This window comes from Chiloscyllium punctatum, chromosome 6 (genome assembly GCF_047496795.1).
Source record: "Chiloscyllium punctatum isolate Juve2018m chromosome 6, sChiPun1.3, whole genome shotgun sequence".
NCBI classification, from domain to species: Eukaryota; Metazoa; Chordata; class Chondrichthyes; order Orectolobiformes; family Hemiscylliidae; genus Chiloscyllium; species Chiloscyllium punctatum.
Window position 1 is genome coordinate 30,166,377 of NC_092744.1, and position 17,208 is coordinate 30,183,584.

General features: G+C 39.8%; 1 protein-coding gene across 29 annotated transcripts in view; it reads left to right on the forward strand.

The window, feature by feature from the left end:
• LOC140478823 (disks large homolog 1) overlaps positions 1 to 17,208 on the forward strand; it is a 459,945-nt gene that overhangs the window by 307,712 nt on the left and 135,025 nt on the right. For all 29 annotated transcript variants that reach the window (XM_072572239.1, XM_072572250.1, XM_072572237.1 and 26 more), the window contains 4 exons: positions 483 to 607; positions 7,729 to 7,898; positions 13,438 to 13,574; positions 16,610 to 16,754. In XM_072572239.1, the coding sequence (XP_072428340.1) occupies positions 483 to 607; positions 7,729 to 7,898; positions 13,438 to 13,574; positions 16,610 to 16,754 (577 nt within the window). The remainder of the gene's footprint in view (positions 1 to 482; positions 608 to 7,728; positions 7,899 to 13,437; positions 13,575 to 16,609; positions 16,755 to 17,208) is intronic.

Below are 17,208 nucleotides of genomic sequence, written 5' to 3' on the forward strand. Positions count from 1 at the left end.
TTCTCTTTTTTTTTCTGAAATCATTGAAGACTGAGTCATAGAGTTTATTGGCAGCAGAGTTACAAGTTTTTAACAACAATGGAATCCTGGATTTTGGGGTCATTTAGGAGAGGGAGGGATGAGGTCACAAGTAGACAGGCACGATCTTGTTGGATAGCAGAGCAGATACAAAGAGTCAAATAGCCTACTACTCTGTCTTAGGTTCCTAATGCACTACTGTCTACCTTAGTATTCCAAAACATTTCACTCTAGTTTGTTTTAGTTGAGTTTGTTATCTTTTAATGTTTTGTTGATTCCCAATTTTTAAACCATAAAACTGTATATTTTGCTGCTTACCTTCCTGGAGATGAACCTGCCAACAGAAGCAATATTTACAATGAAACTTCCGCTGATTTCTACAGTCATTTTCACAATTACTTGTTTCTTCCAGTGCTTTCAATAAGAGTTTTATGCCTGATTTTCTATTTATGTACTTACACTAGGGAAATTCTGGCCTCGGCTTCAGCATTGCAGGTGGTACAGATAATCCGCACATTGGTGATGATCCCAGTATATTCATTACAAAAATCATTGCAGGAGGTGCAGCTGCTCAGGATGGAAGACTGCGGTATGTCCAACCATTAATGCATTCCCATTTACTTATGTAAAACAAACATTGATTCAGTTACTTCTGCGACAAAAGCTATGTTAATGGATTTAATAAAAATATGTTGCCAGCTTTTCAGAAGCTATTGTTGAGAATTGTATTCTGGGAAGAAAACATTTCAGATTTTATTTGTGAAAGAAACTGCGATTCAGCTATTAGAGTTAATTAATAGAAGAAAAGCATGGTACAGTTTCTGAATGATTAAAGCAGTCACCAAAAAGGGAATATGTAAACTTAAAAAGTTATTTAAAGGGAAAAAAAGGAAGCCTGTTCAAAACCCCAGTAATAAAGTGCATCTCAGCCTAAAAGTCTAAACGACAGCAGCCAACAGAATTGAAGATAGCCTCAGGAATCTTGGGTGTTTACTGGCAGTCTTCCAGGTAATTAAACTCAGGCCAGAAGCTCTTTTTGTGACCTCAAGACAGCATGAAATTAAGGCTGCAGAACAAAACATTGTGCATCGTTTGATGTCACAACAATAGAGAGTCATAGCTGTTCAGCATGGAAACCGACCCTTCAGTCCAACTTGTCCATGCCGACCAGATTTCCCTACCCACTCTAGTCCCACCTGCCAGCACCTCCATCCTACACCTACATCCCTCCAAACCCTTCCTATTCATATACCCATCCAGATGCCTTTTGAATGTTGCAATTGTACTAGCCTCCACAACTTCCTTTGACAGCTCATTCCATATATGCACCACCCTCTGTGAAAACGCTACCTCTTAGGTCTCTTTTATATCTTTCCCCTCTCAGCCTAAACCCATGCTCTCTAGTTCTGGCACCTCCCCCCCCCCCCCCCGCCACCACCACCCCAGAGGAAACACTTTGTCTATTTATCCAATCCATGTCCCTCATGATTTTATAAATTTCTGTAAGGTCACCCCTCGGCCTTCAACGCTTTAGGGAAAACAGCCCAAGACTATTCAACCTTTCCCTATAGCTCAAATCCTTCAACCCTGGCAATATCCTTGTAAATCTTTTCTGAACCCTTTCAAGTTTTCCAACATCTTTCCGATAAGAAAGAGATCAGAATTGCACGAAATATTCCAACAGTGGACTATTCAATGTCCTGTACCGTCGCAACATGACCTCCCAATTCTTATACTCAATACTCTGACCAATAAAGGAAAGCATGCCAAACACCGCCTTCACTATCCTATCTCTCTGCGACTCCACTTTCAAGGAGCTGTGAACCTGCACTCCAAGGTCTCTTTGTTCAGCAGCACTCCCTAGGACCTTACCATGAAGTATGTAAGTCCTGCTAAGATTTGCTTTCCCAAAATACAGCGCCTCACATTTATCTAAATTTAACTCCCTCTGCCACTTCTCAGCCCATTGGCCCATCTGGTCAAGATCCTGTTGTAATCTGAGGTAACCTTCTTCACTGTCCACTACACCTCCAATTTTGGTGTCATCTGCAAACTTACTAAACTATACCTATTCAGCTGGGAAAGTGTGCTTATATTTGAGCTCAACTACTCCTAGGATTGTCAGCAAGCGCAAAAGATTTCATTTAAAGTTCTCCAATTTAACTGCCTGATGGACTCTGGTTAAGAGCTGAAAATGTGTTGCTGGAAAAGCGCAGCAGGTCAGGCAGCATCCAAGGAACAGGAGAATTGACGTTTCAGGGCTGAAGAAGGGCTTATGCCCGAAACGTCAATTCTCCTGTTCCTTGGATGCTGCCTGACCTGCTGCGCTTTTCCAGCAACACATTTTCAGCTCTGATCTCCAGCATCTGCAGTCCTCACTTTCTCCTTGGACTCTGGTTAAGAGAAAGCACTGACCAGGCTTCTGTATTTAACATGAACAGTTATTTAATACAAATACGTTCTCATCTGATGTATTATCAATATATAATTAATCTAGCTGAAAGTCTATCATCTCCTTAAACCTTATGCGCGCATTGCAGACAGAAACGTGGATGTTTTGGGTGGAGGAAAAAATATTGGGGAAACACCATTCAACAGTACCAGTCCACACAATTTGATAAAATGTCACTTTTTCTGCTTCCAAGTCTTTCTGATCTCCAAGGTCCAGATCCAATTCCTTTTTGTTCTTTGCTGAAGATATGGGTTGACACATTAATTGTTCAGTTTCTCAGTCACTAGTTAGAGGTAACTGCTTATGACAAATGGTGTCTCTTGCAGTCCGGCTACCTTCTGCCTTCATATTGTTCACACACAAGCTGTCCATTTGACCAGGAGCCAATCAGAGTTGTTGCCATGCTGATCAAGCCTGGCTACTCAGCAATCCTTAACTGAAAACTGAATTTGTTGTTCTCTGGTTGAAGTTTGCCCAAGGTATGCACTCACTGTGCCATTGGCTCTCAAATATCTTTCCCTACCACTTGGATGGAGTAACAGTGACAACACAATTCTCTGCGAGTTCCAGTACCTTGTTTCCAGAAGTGCAGCAAATTTTTCTGTTGACCTTGTTTAAAGCAGTAGTTTTCCTATTTTAGTGCACAATCCAAAATAAAGTTGTGTTTGTGCTGAATATAACACTTATGTGCATATAAAACTGTTGTTTGGTTTATTGTGTGATATCAGAAGATGCTCATCGAACATAGTAGGAAACAGAAGCAGGTCTTTCAAAAAGTTGGGAAGCAAGGGAGGGAATTGAACCAAAATGGATTCTGTGGGAGAAATCATGCACCCCAGCCCACTGGTTCTTCTCTGAAACTCAATTTGCCAGATATATTGTAACATACCTCTGGAGCAGATGGGATTCGAACTTGGGTCTCCTAGTCTAGAGATAAGGACACTACTACTGTCAGAAGGCTTTTAATTGGTGAGCTTTTTAAATAACCCATTACCAAATCAATTTAAATAATTATACATTTAATAATTATCAAACTGGTATTTAATATTGGTTGTTTTATAATCAGTCTGTACAGAAATATTACTATACATCTCTGGAGCAGAGGGGACTCAAATGGTCTTTTAAATATTGTCATTGTACCAGCTTCCACCACTTCCTCTGGCAGCTCATTCCAAACACGTACCACCCTCTGTGTGAGAAAGTTGCCCCTTAGGTCTCTTTTACATCTTTCCTCTCTCACATTACCACACTTCCAAAGGACCCTAAATTGGCCGGTGGAAGAGGTAAATAAGCCACTTCCAAATCACTCCATTAAAACAAGTGCACGCTTAACAAAAACCAGTGGTTCTTAAATATGCTGTAATTGACCTCTGATCCTAATCGTAACTTGGAACATGCCTTATCTACACTTAATGAGTGCTTCATTTGCAGTTCTGTTGATGAGTGTTTCCTGTGGGAAATGATTTTTATTCTAAGGGTAGAGGCATTGTGAAATAGAATGCAGCTTTCCCTCTTGAAGTTAACAAAAGGAAATACTGTGCATTCTCAAGGTAAATATTAAGTGGGACTGAGCATCAGAACCCAGCTTTGCTTGTTTGACAGATCAGTTATGTTTGGAGACATTGTGGAGCGAGTAGACACTTAAAAGGCACCAAGACAGAATTGTTTTAGATTGTTTTACATTTATATGAAAGGTTACTGTAAATAACACTACTTCCATAATGGTGAGAAACAAAGAACTACGTACGAGCAAACAGATTTGACTGTCCATCTATGTAAATCATTAAAATCTAATGGGTGGATACAACAGGAAATCCAAAAGTCTAATGGGAATGTTGATCTTTGTCTCAAAATGCCTGAAAGGTGGTTTGTGGATGAGGGAAGGAGTGGCAGTGTTACGCAGGCTCCATATGAACATTTGCTCAGATATCATCTGGAGCCCTTCTTTCAATCCTCCCCACACTGAGGAAACTGTTCATCAGCCTTGGAGAGTGAGCACCATGAATTTATCAGAATCCTATTGCAGCTTAGTGAGTTAAATTTTGAAAGCAGGTTATGTTCAGCTTTCAGGGAATTGAGGAGTGATCTAATTGAAGGTATGATTAAAATTCAGGGGATATAAAAGAATATTCAGATCTGTAAAAGATGAATATATTTTTTGACTTGACTGTATGCTCTTTGGTCAGACCATCCACTCCTCTGAACTACTTACCTGGTTGGATGTATGACAAAGTCTGGAACAAATTGTACTGATGTGCCCATCACAAAATCTGGAGTAATTTAATTAAATATGTTTGATTGTTGGTAATTTAAGGGAGCTGATTGATTGACTGAATTTTATGCAAAGTTGGGCCACATTTATTTTCTAACATTTTCTCTTTCACTTGAGAAAGCATTGGGTTATGGTTTAGTTTCGCAGCTTAGCATGTGAAAATTTGCAGTTGATATAATATGTGATCACTTTAATAAAATTTATAAGGTTTCTACTTAAAGCTAGTATATATTTGCATAAAATGGTCATAATGTTTCCTCATCTCTGTAGAAAATGTGTCTTGGAATGATATCTGGCATATCTTAACCCAGTTAGTTCAGTACTACTCTAAATTAACTCAAATGACACATGCAAGCATTAAGATTATTATATCTATCATTCTGTCATGTACTGCCCATGGATAAGAGTCAATTTATAATGAGCAAGGAGAAAACAAATTAGTATCAATTTGCTTAAGTTGTTTGTACTTCCAAATATTTTCTACTGTTTAAGGTTCTTTCGCGAATACTAAATGTCACATTATCACTGACAATTTTATGTAAGCTATATAAAACTGTGTTTAGTGTTAATGCTCATGAAATTTGAAAATTAAAGATACCGTAAGAAAATATATCAATATGAAAAATAAACTGCGAGTGTTAGAGGTGAGCATGCTCCCAAGTGATCTCATCATTTGAAGATCAATAAAAGCTCATGTATTGTTTGAGCAATTGAGTCTGTTGGAACTACTGTTTATTTAAAAAAAAAGGACTCTGATGGGTTGAGTCGGTGTTCATATGACAGAAAATTGGATGCGGTGTAAACCTGGCTCAGTGTTGCTCTTGGCTGACTTTTCACTACTGATCAAGACCAGTTTTGGACCATGAAACTTCACTTTTATAAAATTAATGTATTCTTATTGATTTTATTTATCTTTGAATTGTCAGCTGTAGGCCTCCATTGCAGTTAATGTAGTAAAATTCCTGTTCCAGACTTGTGCGAGAAATGGTCTGCAGGATGAAAAAAAAAGCATCTGCCCGAAATATTGTTTTAGTGCATTGTCACTCAAAGAGAGGCATAAAACTGTCAAGCCTGCCTCGAGCCATCATTCACCTAATTTCCCAGTGGTCTGCAGAGCCACCACTTTACCAGAATTAAGTAAATGAAATTCTATTTCTAATTTTATAGCCAAGAGATTTACATTCTGTACTTTTCCTTGAAATATACATAAGTATGTGTAGACTTTTCCAGTTCCTTGGTGTGGCAAGGACAATAATGAGAAAATTGGGGAAACTACTGAGACTGAAATGAAATCCAGGATCAAAGGGGTTTGCATTAAATCTGGGGTACTTAGCCAGTAAAGCAGCTCAACTGATTCCAGTGAGATTGACTGTGGTCAGTCGAGGTCATGCCAGAGTATGGAGATCTCTAACCTTGCAAACTGGGAACAGACCACAGTCAATCCTACGGGTCAAGTGCAAACGGTTGTGGGTTTACAGGCAAATCATTTGTGGGGCTGTGGAGATGCCATTCTGGGAGGGAGCCAATTTCCCCTGTAAGGAGAAAGAAAGGTATTGAGGTATGCTTAAAATGGATTAAGGAACTATTAAATGTTGATTCAGCAGAGGCAGTGAGGTGTCTCCAATGACTGAGTAGGAAATGCAGAGAGCAGGAAGAGTGAGGTGGGTGAGAGCAATTGGGTGGGAATCTTCCATTCAATTTTGAGAGTTGTAGCCTTTGAGCCTTGCTGAGAGGTGAGTGCATTTGAAGAGTTAGTGAGTCATGATGGTCATTTGAATTTGAGGTGGTAGAGAAAAGGTGGTGACACTTAGCTCTGTAGAGTAAAGATCACTTCACACCTTCCTTTATTGCTGAGTGTTCCTTTTGACTTGGGTTAAAGTGCTGACCTGGGCTATTATCTGGGTCCATGGTAGCCTGGCTGCCTTTGGCTATCAGTAAAAAGGCCCATTGCTCTCTTCATAACCCTGTCCAGCAGTGGCTGCAAGTCTCTGGTTGCAGAGCAGGGAGCAAGCTTTGCTTTCTGGGCCTTGCCCCCAGTGATAGTGGTGGTGCGCTATATTAAGTGAAAGTGAGGACTGCAGATGCTGGAGATTAGAGTCGAGAGTGTGATGCTGGAAAAGCACAGCAGGTCAGGTAGTATCTGAGGAGCTGGAGCATCGACATTTTGGGCAACAGTCCTTCGTTATGAAGCCACTATATTGACAGGAACAATTCCCTGCCTGCAGATCTGAAGTACAGTTGTGCTTTAAATATGACACCGGTGCTGTGAAAGCTGGAAGATTCTGATAGTGGCAAGCACATCTGCATCTCTTGTTGCACTATTGAACAAGGAAAGTGTCAAAGAGCCTGCTTGCATAATTAATGAGTTGAAGGGTGTAATATTGGGAGAGAAAAATTGCTGTGAGCTACATTGGATCTTGCGCCATGAATTTCACTTGACAAACACTTGAACTGAAAATGGGAAAATTCTACCCATAGGCTTTTAGGTAGAATAATTCAGGAATGTTAGTGTTAAATATCTCTCCATGGACAATCAAACTCTGCTGTGAGGTGTCACTAATATCTCAGTAAGTATCTGTCATCTTCAAAGTATCATTAAATTCACTACACGCAGTGCTTTCAAATTGATGTCATATTTTAGATGGAGGGCTTGTAGTAATTAATCCATTTGCAAAGAGGCTCTTTGACCAAAGAAGTTGAGAGCCACTGAAATATACAATTTCTAAAGCACAAATGCCCATCAGTGATGCATGGGAGAAGGAAGAATTAAATAGCAAAGCAAATAAGGGAGGTTGGCGGCCAATGTAATACTGAAATTATGTACAGATTGCAAATCAAAACATAATGCCGACATGCAAATGTATTCTCCCCGCCCCACCCCCCCGCCATTGAAGTCTTTTTGCAGTTTTGTTCTGATTTCTTAACTAAACCTATATCATTAACCAGATTGAAGACGATTTTACTGTAAAATCTTTTTTTATTCTAGAGTGAATGACTGCATCCTTCGGGTAAACGATGTGGATGTAAGGGAAGTAACTCACAGTAAAGCAGTAGAAGCTTTAAAAGAGGCTGGATCAATTGTGAGACTATACGTGCGGAGAAGGAAGCCGGTCACCGAAAAGATTTTAGAAATAAAACTTATTAAAGGGCCAAAAGGTGGGTTGTACATCAAGTGCAAAAAAAAGTGTTCATATTTCTCACAAGTTGCAACTTTAGTTTAACAAATTATTGCTGATCGCAAATTAGCTAAATATGGTACTGTTCTTCCCCTGCCCCCATCCATAAAGTGGCCACATGAATGCTTACAGGATGCATAGCCATAATGACGCAGTAACAAACCCATGAAGAAGGTGGTGAGTCAATGCAGGACTTTGGGCTGTGAAGAATTGCTGTGTATAATGACTGCAGAGCTAGGTTTTAGAGGCATGGGGGTCAGTAACCAAATTGATGTCGTCTTCAAACTTTGTTATGGTAAGAGTCTAGAGACACCAAAGGTCAGGGAAGATATTGTCCAGGTATTTAAAATGCTTAAAGTCCACAATAAGATAACATCTGAATTTTGAAACTGTGGTAAACACATATCTGTGGAATGTCGCTGAGTTTAGAATGAAGACACAGGAACAGGAGTAAACCATTTGGTTTAGATATGTCATGGGTAATCTATACCAGAAATCATAGAGTCATAGAGATGTACAGCATGGAAAGCGATCCTTCGGTCCAACACATCCATACCAACCAGATATCCCAAACCAATCTAGTCCCACCTGTCAGCACTCGGCACATATCCCTCCAAACCCTTCCTATTCATTTACCCATTCAAATGCCTCTTAAATGTTGCAATTGTACCAGCCTCCACCACATCCTCTGGCAGCTCATTCCATACACGTACCGCTCTCTGTATGAAAAAATTGCACTTTAGGTTGCTTTTATATCTTTTCCCTCTCACCCTAAGCTTTATGCCCTCTGGTCTCCCCTACCCCAGGGAAAAGACTTTGCCTATTTATCTTATCCTTGCCCCTCATAATTTTGTAAACCTCTATAAGGTCACCCTTCAGCCTCCAATGCTCCAGGGAAAATAGCCCCAGCCTGTTCACCCTCTCCCTATAGCTCAAATCCTCCAGCCCAGACAGCATCCTTGTAAATCTTTTCTGAACCCTTTCAAGTTTCACGACATCTTTCCAATAGGAAGGAGACCAGAATTGCATGCAATATTCCAACAGTGGCCTAACCAATGTCCTGTACAGCCGCAACATGACCTCCCAACTCCTGTAATCAATACTCTGACCAATAAAGGAAAGCATACCAAACGCCGCCTTCACTATCCTATCTACGTGCGACTCCCATCCTCTGAAATAGCCTAGCAAGCCATTCAGTTGTATCAACGAATAGAAGGTAAAAAAACAAATCTCAAGGTGATCAGGAATAGTCAGCACGATTTGTCAAAGAAAAACCTGGTGAAGGATCAAGCCCAAAACGTTGACTGTCTTGCTCCTCAGATGCTGCCTAACCTGCTGTACTTATTGCAGCACCACACTTAATTGACTTTGTCAAAGGGAAATCATGTTTAGCCAATTTATTGGAGTTCTTTGAAGAAGTAGCATGTGGATAAAAGAGAGCTGTATTATACTTGTGTTTCCACAGTATTCTTGACAAGGTCGCACATCAAACATTACTGCTTAAAATAAAAGTTCGTAATGTCAGGGCTAACATATTAGTATGAACAGATGTTTGGCTGGCTGGCAGAAAACAAAGAATATTCATACATGAGTATTTCTCTAATTGGCAGGGTGTGACAAGGATCTAAAGTTATTACAATAATCATCAATAGCTTGCATGAGGGGAGCAAACCATGTTAACTAAATTTGCAGATGAACACCAAGATAGGTAGGAACGTATTTTTGAAGAAGATATAAGGAAGTTGAAGATGGATATAGATATAGACAGGCAAACGTCTGACACATGGAGTATGATATGGAAAAATGTGAAGTTGTTCATTTTGGCAGGATGAATTAAAAAGCAAAGTATTACTTGAATGAAGCATAACTGTCTGATTCTGAGATGCAGAGGGACTTAGATATCCTGATGCATGAGTAACAAAAGACGAGTATGCTGATACAGCAGGTAACCAAGACAGTTAATTGTTAGTTATTATTTATTACAAAAGGTCCTGGATATAAAAGTAGTTAGGTTATGCTTCACTTATGCAGGGTATTGATGAGATCTCATATTGAGTAGCGTGTACAGATTTGGTCATCTTGTTTACAGGAAGATACGAATGCATTGGAGATGGTTCAGAGGAGGTTTATTAGATTGACAGCTGAAATGGGTCACTTATATATTCTTGTTCCATAATCCCTTGATGCCCTAGCCCAACAAAAATCTGTAGATTGAAGTATTGTCAATTTCAATTGTTTTGGCTCCTCCGGGTGCTCCGGTTTCCTTCCACAATCCAAAAATATGCAGGTTAGGTGAATTGGCCATGCTGATTCCTGAAGAAGGGCTCATGCCCGAAACGTCGATTCTCCTGCTCCTTGGATGCTGCCTGACCTGCTGCGCTTTTCCAGCAACACATTTTCAGCTCTGATCTCCAGCATCTGCAGTCCTCATTTTAGAAACTGCCATCCTTAGCTGCTCTGGCCTACATGTGACTCCAAACCCACAGCAATATATTTGACTGTTAACTGCCCTCTGGGCAATTAGGGATGGGCACTAAATATTGGTCTAGCTAGTGATGCCCTCACCTTGTGATCAAATAAAACAAATTTGTCACACACAGTAATGAACCTGTGGAATTCTCGGTCACGGAAAATGATTAAGGCTAAAGCATTGAAGATTTTTCAAGACAGTTGTAGATATAGTTCTTAGGGCTAAAGGGATTGAATGATACAGGGAGAAAGTAGGAACAGGGTTCTGAGTTAGATGATCATCCATGATCATATGGAATGGCAGAGCAGGTTCAAAAGGCCAGATGACCGACTTCTGCTCCAGTATTCTTTGCCTCTATGTTTATGTATGTGTACACTAACTTTTACTGAGTTGTGTCCGTGCGCGCATGCACCCTGTTTCATTATCTCACTATTTGAAGCATATTTTGATTTTTCTTTTCCGTCAGAAGTGGACAACTTCACCCTTAAATTTCATTGAATGTCATAAGCTGTACTGTAGTCTGATCCTTTATAATTTCCTCCCCCTGCGTTTCCCATACAGAACTGGGCGTGCCACTGTAGATTTAGATACACATTTCCCTTTTATGGCATGCTGAAATAGATATGCACAAAACAGTTATATTTGAAACACAGTAAATGTGTGAAATTGACTGTCAATTGAAAGCAAATGGTGTCAGATATTTAAGGAAGAATTTGACAGATTTTCAGGAATACAGTGCTTGTGAACTGTGATTCAGGACAGCAAGTTGGATTAAAGATTTTTTTCTAGTTCAGTGCTTTCTAAATTCTCATATTCGGGAATAATTCCCCGTCAGTTACACTTGTTCCTGGTCTGAGAATTAGTTGTAGAGGCCCTTGCTGTGGTCACATTTGTTTTGTGTTACAGGCATCAGATAGCTGTAGCTTTCTTGTAGTTTGCAAACTCATTGAGCAATGATTTGTGGCTTTCATTAAATCATTGAATGTGTACCTACAAGTCTTAGAGTTTTGACGCAAATTTGATCTAAAATGTGTGATGTGGAATTGCTCAATTTACATGAAACTAAGAACGACCGTTATATTTGGATTTAAATCCTTTTATCTTTGGACTTCAACTTCAGATATCCTGAATTTTTGCCCAGCATAACTTTGGCTGAATTGTTTATCGTCATAACATTTCATTTATGGCTGTGATTTTCTTGTTTGGCAACACCAAACTGCCGAAAATACAGCATGTTCCCCTTTTAAGCTCTTTGTACTGTTTTCCAATGAAATCTCTGATTTGACATGGATAGTCATGAAGTTTTACAGCAGGGAAAGAGGGTCTTTTGGTTCATCGTGTCCGTGCTGGTCACCAAGCATCTATCTATTCTAATCCCACTTCCCAGCACTTTGCTCAAAGCCTTATATGATATGGCATTTCAAGTGTTCATTTAAACACCACTTAAGTGCTGTAATGGTTCTTGCCTCTACAACCCTTTCAAGCAATGAGTTCCAGAAACCTACCAATGTCCTGTACAGCTTTATCGTAACATTCCAGCACTTGTATTCAGTGCCTTGACAAGTAAATTTAAGTATCTTATATACCACCCTATCCACCTTCAAGGATCTATGCACATGCACATCCTGCTGATCATCTGTACTCCCCAGGATCCTTCCATTCATCGTTTGCTGCCTTGTTAGTCCTCTCAAAATACATCACCCCTCTCTTTTCAGGATTAAACTCCTTTTGCCACTGTTCTATAACTAGCCTATCTATATCTTCCTGAAGTCTGAAGTTTTCCGCCTTAGTATATACTACCCCATCAAATTTTGTATTATCTGCAAAAATATAATTGTAAGAGGTTTTTAGTATCAGAGTTATTAATGTACATTAGAAATAGCAAAAGAAATGGCACTAAACTGAGATTTGCCACTTCACACAGGTTTACAGTTACAAAGCAACCCTCACCCAGCACCCTTTGACTCTTGCCATCAAGTCAATCTTGGATCCAATTGCCCCAGGGCTTTTATCTCCTTGACCAGTTTTCCATGTGACAATTTGACAAAACCCATGTAACCTACATCCACTACACGACCCTTATTCACGTACTAAATCGCCTCCTCAAAAAGTTCCATTGAATTAGTTCAACATGATCTCCCTGACAAAGCTTGATGATGATCTTTGACTAATTCTTATCTCTCCAAGTTGAAATAAATTCTGTCCCTCAGAATTATTTCCAAAACCTTCCCTAACTGATATTAGATTCACTGGCTCTTGGTCCCTGGTTTGTCACTAACACCCTTCTTGAGTAATGACATCACATTAGCCATCTTCCAATCCTATGGCCTTTCTCCTGTGTCCAGAGAATATTTATAGAGTTGTAGAGTCATACAGCTTGGAAATAGACCCTTTGGTTCAACTCAACCATGCTGACCAAGTTTCCCAAGCAAAAACTAATCCCACTTGCCTGCGTTTGGCCCATTTGAAAATTAATGTTAATGCTAATGCCTCCAAAGCAAGCCTAGAATGCATCTCATCTGAGTGTGGGGATTTATCCAACTTTGTGCCTGATGGAGATGTTGATATCTCCTCCCCTTCAAAGCCAACTTGGTCTAACTTCTTCACAGTCACTTTCCCTAATTTCTAAAATTACATCATATTATTATACTTTATTATAATTACGCATCCACTTTATTTCTGCCTTACAGATTTTTCTGTCTGGAATTCTGGAAAACCATCATACATCATCAAACAACACGTGGTTCCCTAAGAGCATGCTATCAGATGTTCTGTTCTTAGCAGAAACCTAGAATGTGAAATTAGTGCTGGAAATTTTAAACTTGAAGCAGAGAAGTAGATAGATGTCTACAAAGTGATGGAATACATCACTGGATGAAGATCATATTAGGAATAATTTTATGGTGCATTGATGCATGCCCTGTGGCTGAAAGAGGAGTAGATTCCTGCCCCTCCAAATATTCCTTCCGAAATATTTTATTTAAATTGAAATATGAATTGTACCCTGTATTTCTAAACATGTCATTTTCGTATTCTCCTCCAAAAAAAGGTCTTGGGTTCAGTATAGCTGGAGGTGTTGGAAACCAGCACATTCCAGGTGATAACAGCATCTACGTAACCAAAATTATTGAAGGAGGAGCGGCACATAAAGATGGCCGGCTACAGATAGGGGACAAGATTCTGGCAGTAAGTTCCAAATATTTTTAATGCTCTTGCTGATATGTTAACAAATCTTGGTTGCAAAATGTGATGGAATGGGGCTCATTTTAAATAATCGATGGATTATACTCGTGTACCCCTGTTTTGTAAGCCAGAAAACTGGAAAATTGTGATTGAAATTACTGCAACTATTTTTAAAGAGGACTTCTAGTTGTTGAACAATTAAAATGCAACTGACGCAAGGTATCAGTGTATCATACCGGTCGGCACGGTGGCACAGTGGTTAGCACTGCTGCCTCACAGCGCCAGAGATCCGGGTTCAATTCCCGCCTCAGGCGACTCTCTGTGTGGAGTTTGCACGTTCTCCCCGTGTCTGCGTGGGTTTCCTCCGGGTGCTCCGGTTTCCTCCCACACTCCAAAGATGTGCAGGTCAGGTGAATTGGCCATGCTAAATTGCCCGTAGTGTTAGGTAAGGGGTAGATGTAGGGGTATGGGTGGGTTACGCTTCGGCGGGTGCGGTGTGGACTTGTTGGGCCGAAGGGCCTGTTTCCACACTGTAAGTAATCTAATCTAAAAAAAATATTGAACAACGTATTGGACAATGTTCATTTGGACATTGCTACCTAGAGATTTATAATATTGCGGTCCTTTATGTTGCAACGTAATGATGGAAACTATGGTAACCGGTTATTCTCTTGAGATGTATAGACATCTTACTCATGAGGATTCTAACCATTTGTTTTACGGCTTCAGGTTATGCATGTGTGTTGTGATGTTGTTTCAGAAAAATCCAATAATTAATATTCATTGTATAACTGGCTCATATATCTAATGCTTCCAACTATGAATTTGCTACGAAAGACCTGAACCAATAAAACAACTGAATTTTACTGGATTCACCTGATACTTCTAATTTCTGCTACTGTGTTAATACCCCACTGTCTGTTGGGCTGTAAATTGAGAAATAACATCATTAATGACCTATTGGAAACAGCAGAATTTTAATCTCCAAAATGTTGGCATCACATCTTTCAAAGGACATAATTACTTTCGCAAATAGAATTTTCTTTATACTTCTGAAAATTTGCCATTCATGATTGGAAGCAATTATGAAGCTGCTGGTGAATGATTAGATACTTACAGTGTGGAAACAGGCCCTTCGGCCCAACAAGTCCACACCGCCCCGCCAAAGTGCAACCCACCCATACCCCTACATCTACCCCTTACCTAACACTATGGGCAATTTAGTATGGCCAATTCACCTGACCTGCACATCTTTGGACTGTGGGAGGAAACCGGAGTACCCGGAGGAAACCCACACAGACACGGGGAGAACGTGCAAACTTCACACAGTCAGTCGCCTGAGGCGGGAATTGAACCCGGGTCTTTGGCGCTGTGAGGCAGCAGTGCTAACCACTGTGCCACTGTGTCGCCCACAGTAGTGACATTGTAGTGACATTTTTGTTTCTCAGCCTGAATCTTTCCAAAACCTGAACTCAGTGGATTGCTTACCCTTTGTTTAACCTTTTTATCATCCTTAGCTTGTGACTTCAAAACTGAATATTACCTGTACACTCGCTCCTTGTTATCCTCTGATTTGCAATCCACACACTTGTGAGGTCGGTTCCAGGTTCCATCTATCTTCTCTCGTGCACTTGTTTGGCCTCATCACATGGTACTTTGTGGTTGATAGAGTTAAGATTAGATTAGATTCCCTACAGTGCGGAAACAGGCCCTTCAGCCCAACCAGTCCACACCGACCCTCTGAAGAGTAACCCACCCAGGCCCAATTCCCTCTGACCAATGCACCTAACACTATGGGCAATTTAGCATGACCAATTCACCGACCTGTACATCTTTGGATTGTGGGAGGAAACTGGAGCACCCGGAGGAAACCCACGCAGACACTGGGAGAATGTGCAAACTCTATGTGGACAGTGCTCGAATTTTCTTTTATTCATGGGAAGTCCATGCCCCTATCCCCTATGAATAATGAGGATTGGTGTATCCATCCAGACCAATAATTCAGTAGGGTGACTTGGAAAGTAGTTTTTGTTTGTGTGGTGGTTATGAATTGCTTGGCCATACACTAAAGGAGTAGTTATTCATTTCTATTAATTTGAACAGGGATAGAGGACAGGACAAGGCCATAAGTTACAGTCAATGGTCTAGCAAATGATGCCTCTTATTTACACTTTTTTTTAAATTTGTGGTTGAGTATTCAGATGTTTCAAATTCTGTTCTTCGAAGAGTTGGCAAGGATTTGTTTTGCATTAAAATCAAGTATGCCATTAATTACTCGTTAGCTAACTTTCATTTCTTTGGCAAATGTCATTGAACAATAATCACTATGATCTCCTGAGTCACATCAAGTATCCACTTCTGAATTTCCAGATTATGTATTCATTATTTTAGTGTGGCTGCGTCTTAATCGCAAGGACTTAGTGATTTTTGTAAAGATAATTACTTTAGTAGGAATGCAATTGCATTAGAAGCAGTTCAGAGGATGTTCACTTCACTGATTACTTGAATGAAGGGGTTATCCTATGAGGAAAAGCTAGACCACTTAAGTCTGCATCCATAGGTGTTTTGAAGAATAAGAGGTGATCTAATTAAAATGTATAATATCCTGAAAGGTACTTGTCAGAATGGATGGTTCTCCTTATGGGAGAGACTTGGAATCAGGACACAGATTAAAAATAATTCAATTAAAGCATGGGTAGTCTGTGGAATTCTCTTCCCTAAGGAACATTTTAATTTTATTTTTGAGATTTTTCTTTGAAGGAGGTTTAATGTTTTAGGGTTTTCATTTAAGTTTTTTTTAGTTTTATTGGAGTTTTAAAGTTGAATTAGATAATCTTTTGATTAACAAGGTGTCAAAGGTTATAGGAATAGAAAAAAACGTAGAGTTGTGACACAATCTCATCAGCTACAGTTCTATTTAATGGCAGCGAAGGTTCTAGGATTTGAACGGTGTGTTAAGGAATGGACAGGAAGTGCAGCCTGTCATAGCAATGCTTGAATTCCAAGAACAAATCAGAAATGCTATTTGTGTTTTTCAGGTTAACACAACCAGTCTCGATGAAGTTACGCATGAAGATGCTGTTACCGCTTTGAAAAACACAACAGAAGTAGTATATTTAAAAGTTGCAAAGCCTACCAGCATGTATATGAATGATGGATATGCGCCTCCAGACATCACCAACTGTAAGTCTTGAACTGCCTCATTGACAGTAAATTAACTCTTGAAGGTAGTGTGTTTTTGTGTTTATAGCTACTTAGTCAGTATCTATTATCTACAATTAATTGTAAAGTAGAATGTCCAGAACTACAATCTTGAACTAGTTGGTTGTTTTGAGTCTTTGCACTTGTTACTCATTGGTTTTCCCTCCCTTTGAGATCAGAGTGCTCAATGATTGAAAGGGCAAATCAAAAAGATGCCTTCTCTAAAATCTTCACTCATTGCAATCATAAGGGATACAGTCAGTTCTTCGATTATGCAATGGTTGCATTCTTGTGCAACCCTGCGATATAGAAAAATGGTACTTTAGAAACACAGCTCAAAGTGTTGACAATATAATTGTGTTACAACCAAGATGCTTTAGAAACAGTGTCCCAAATTCACCAATCGCATTACAGCGAATTCATGTTAACAAAACGC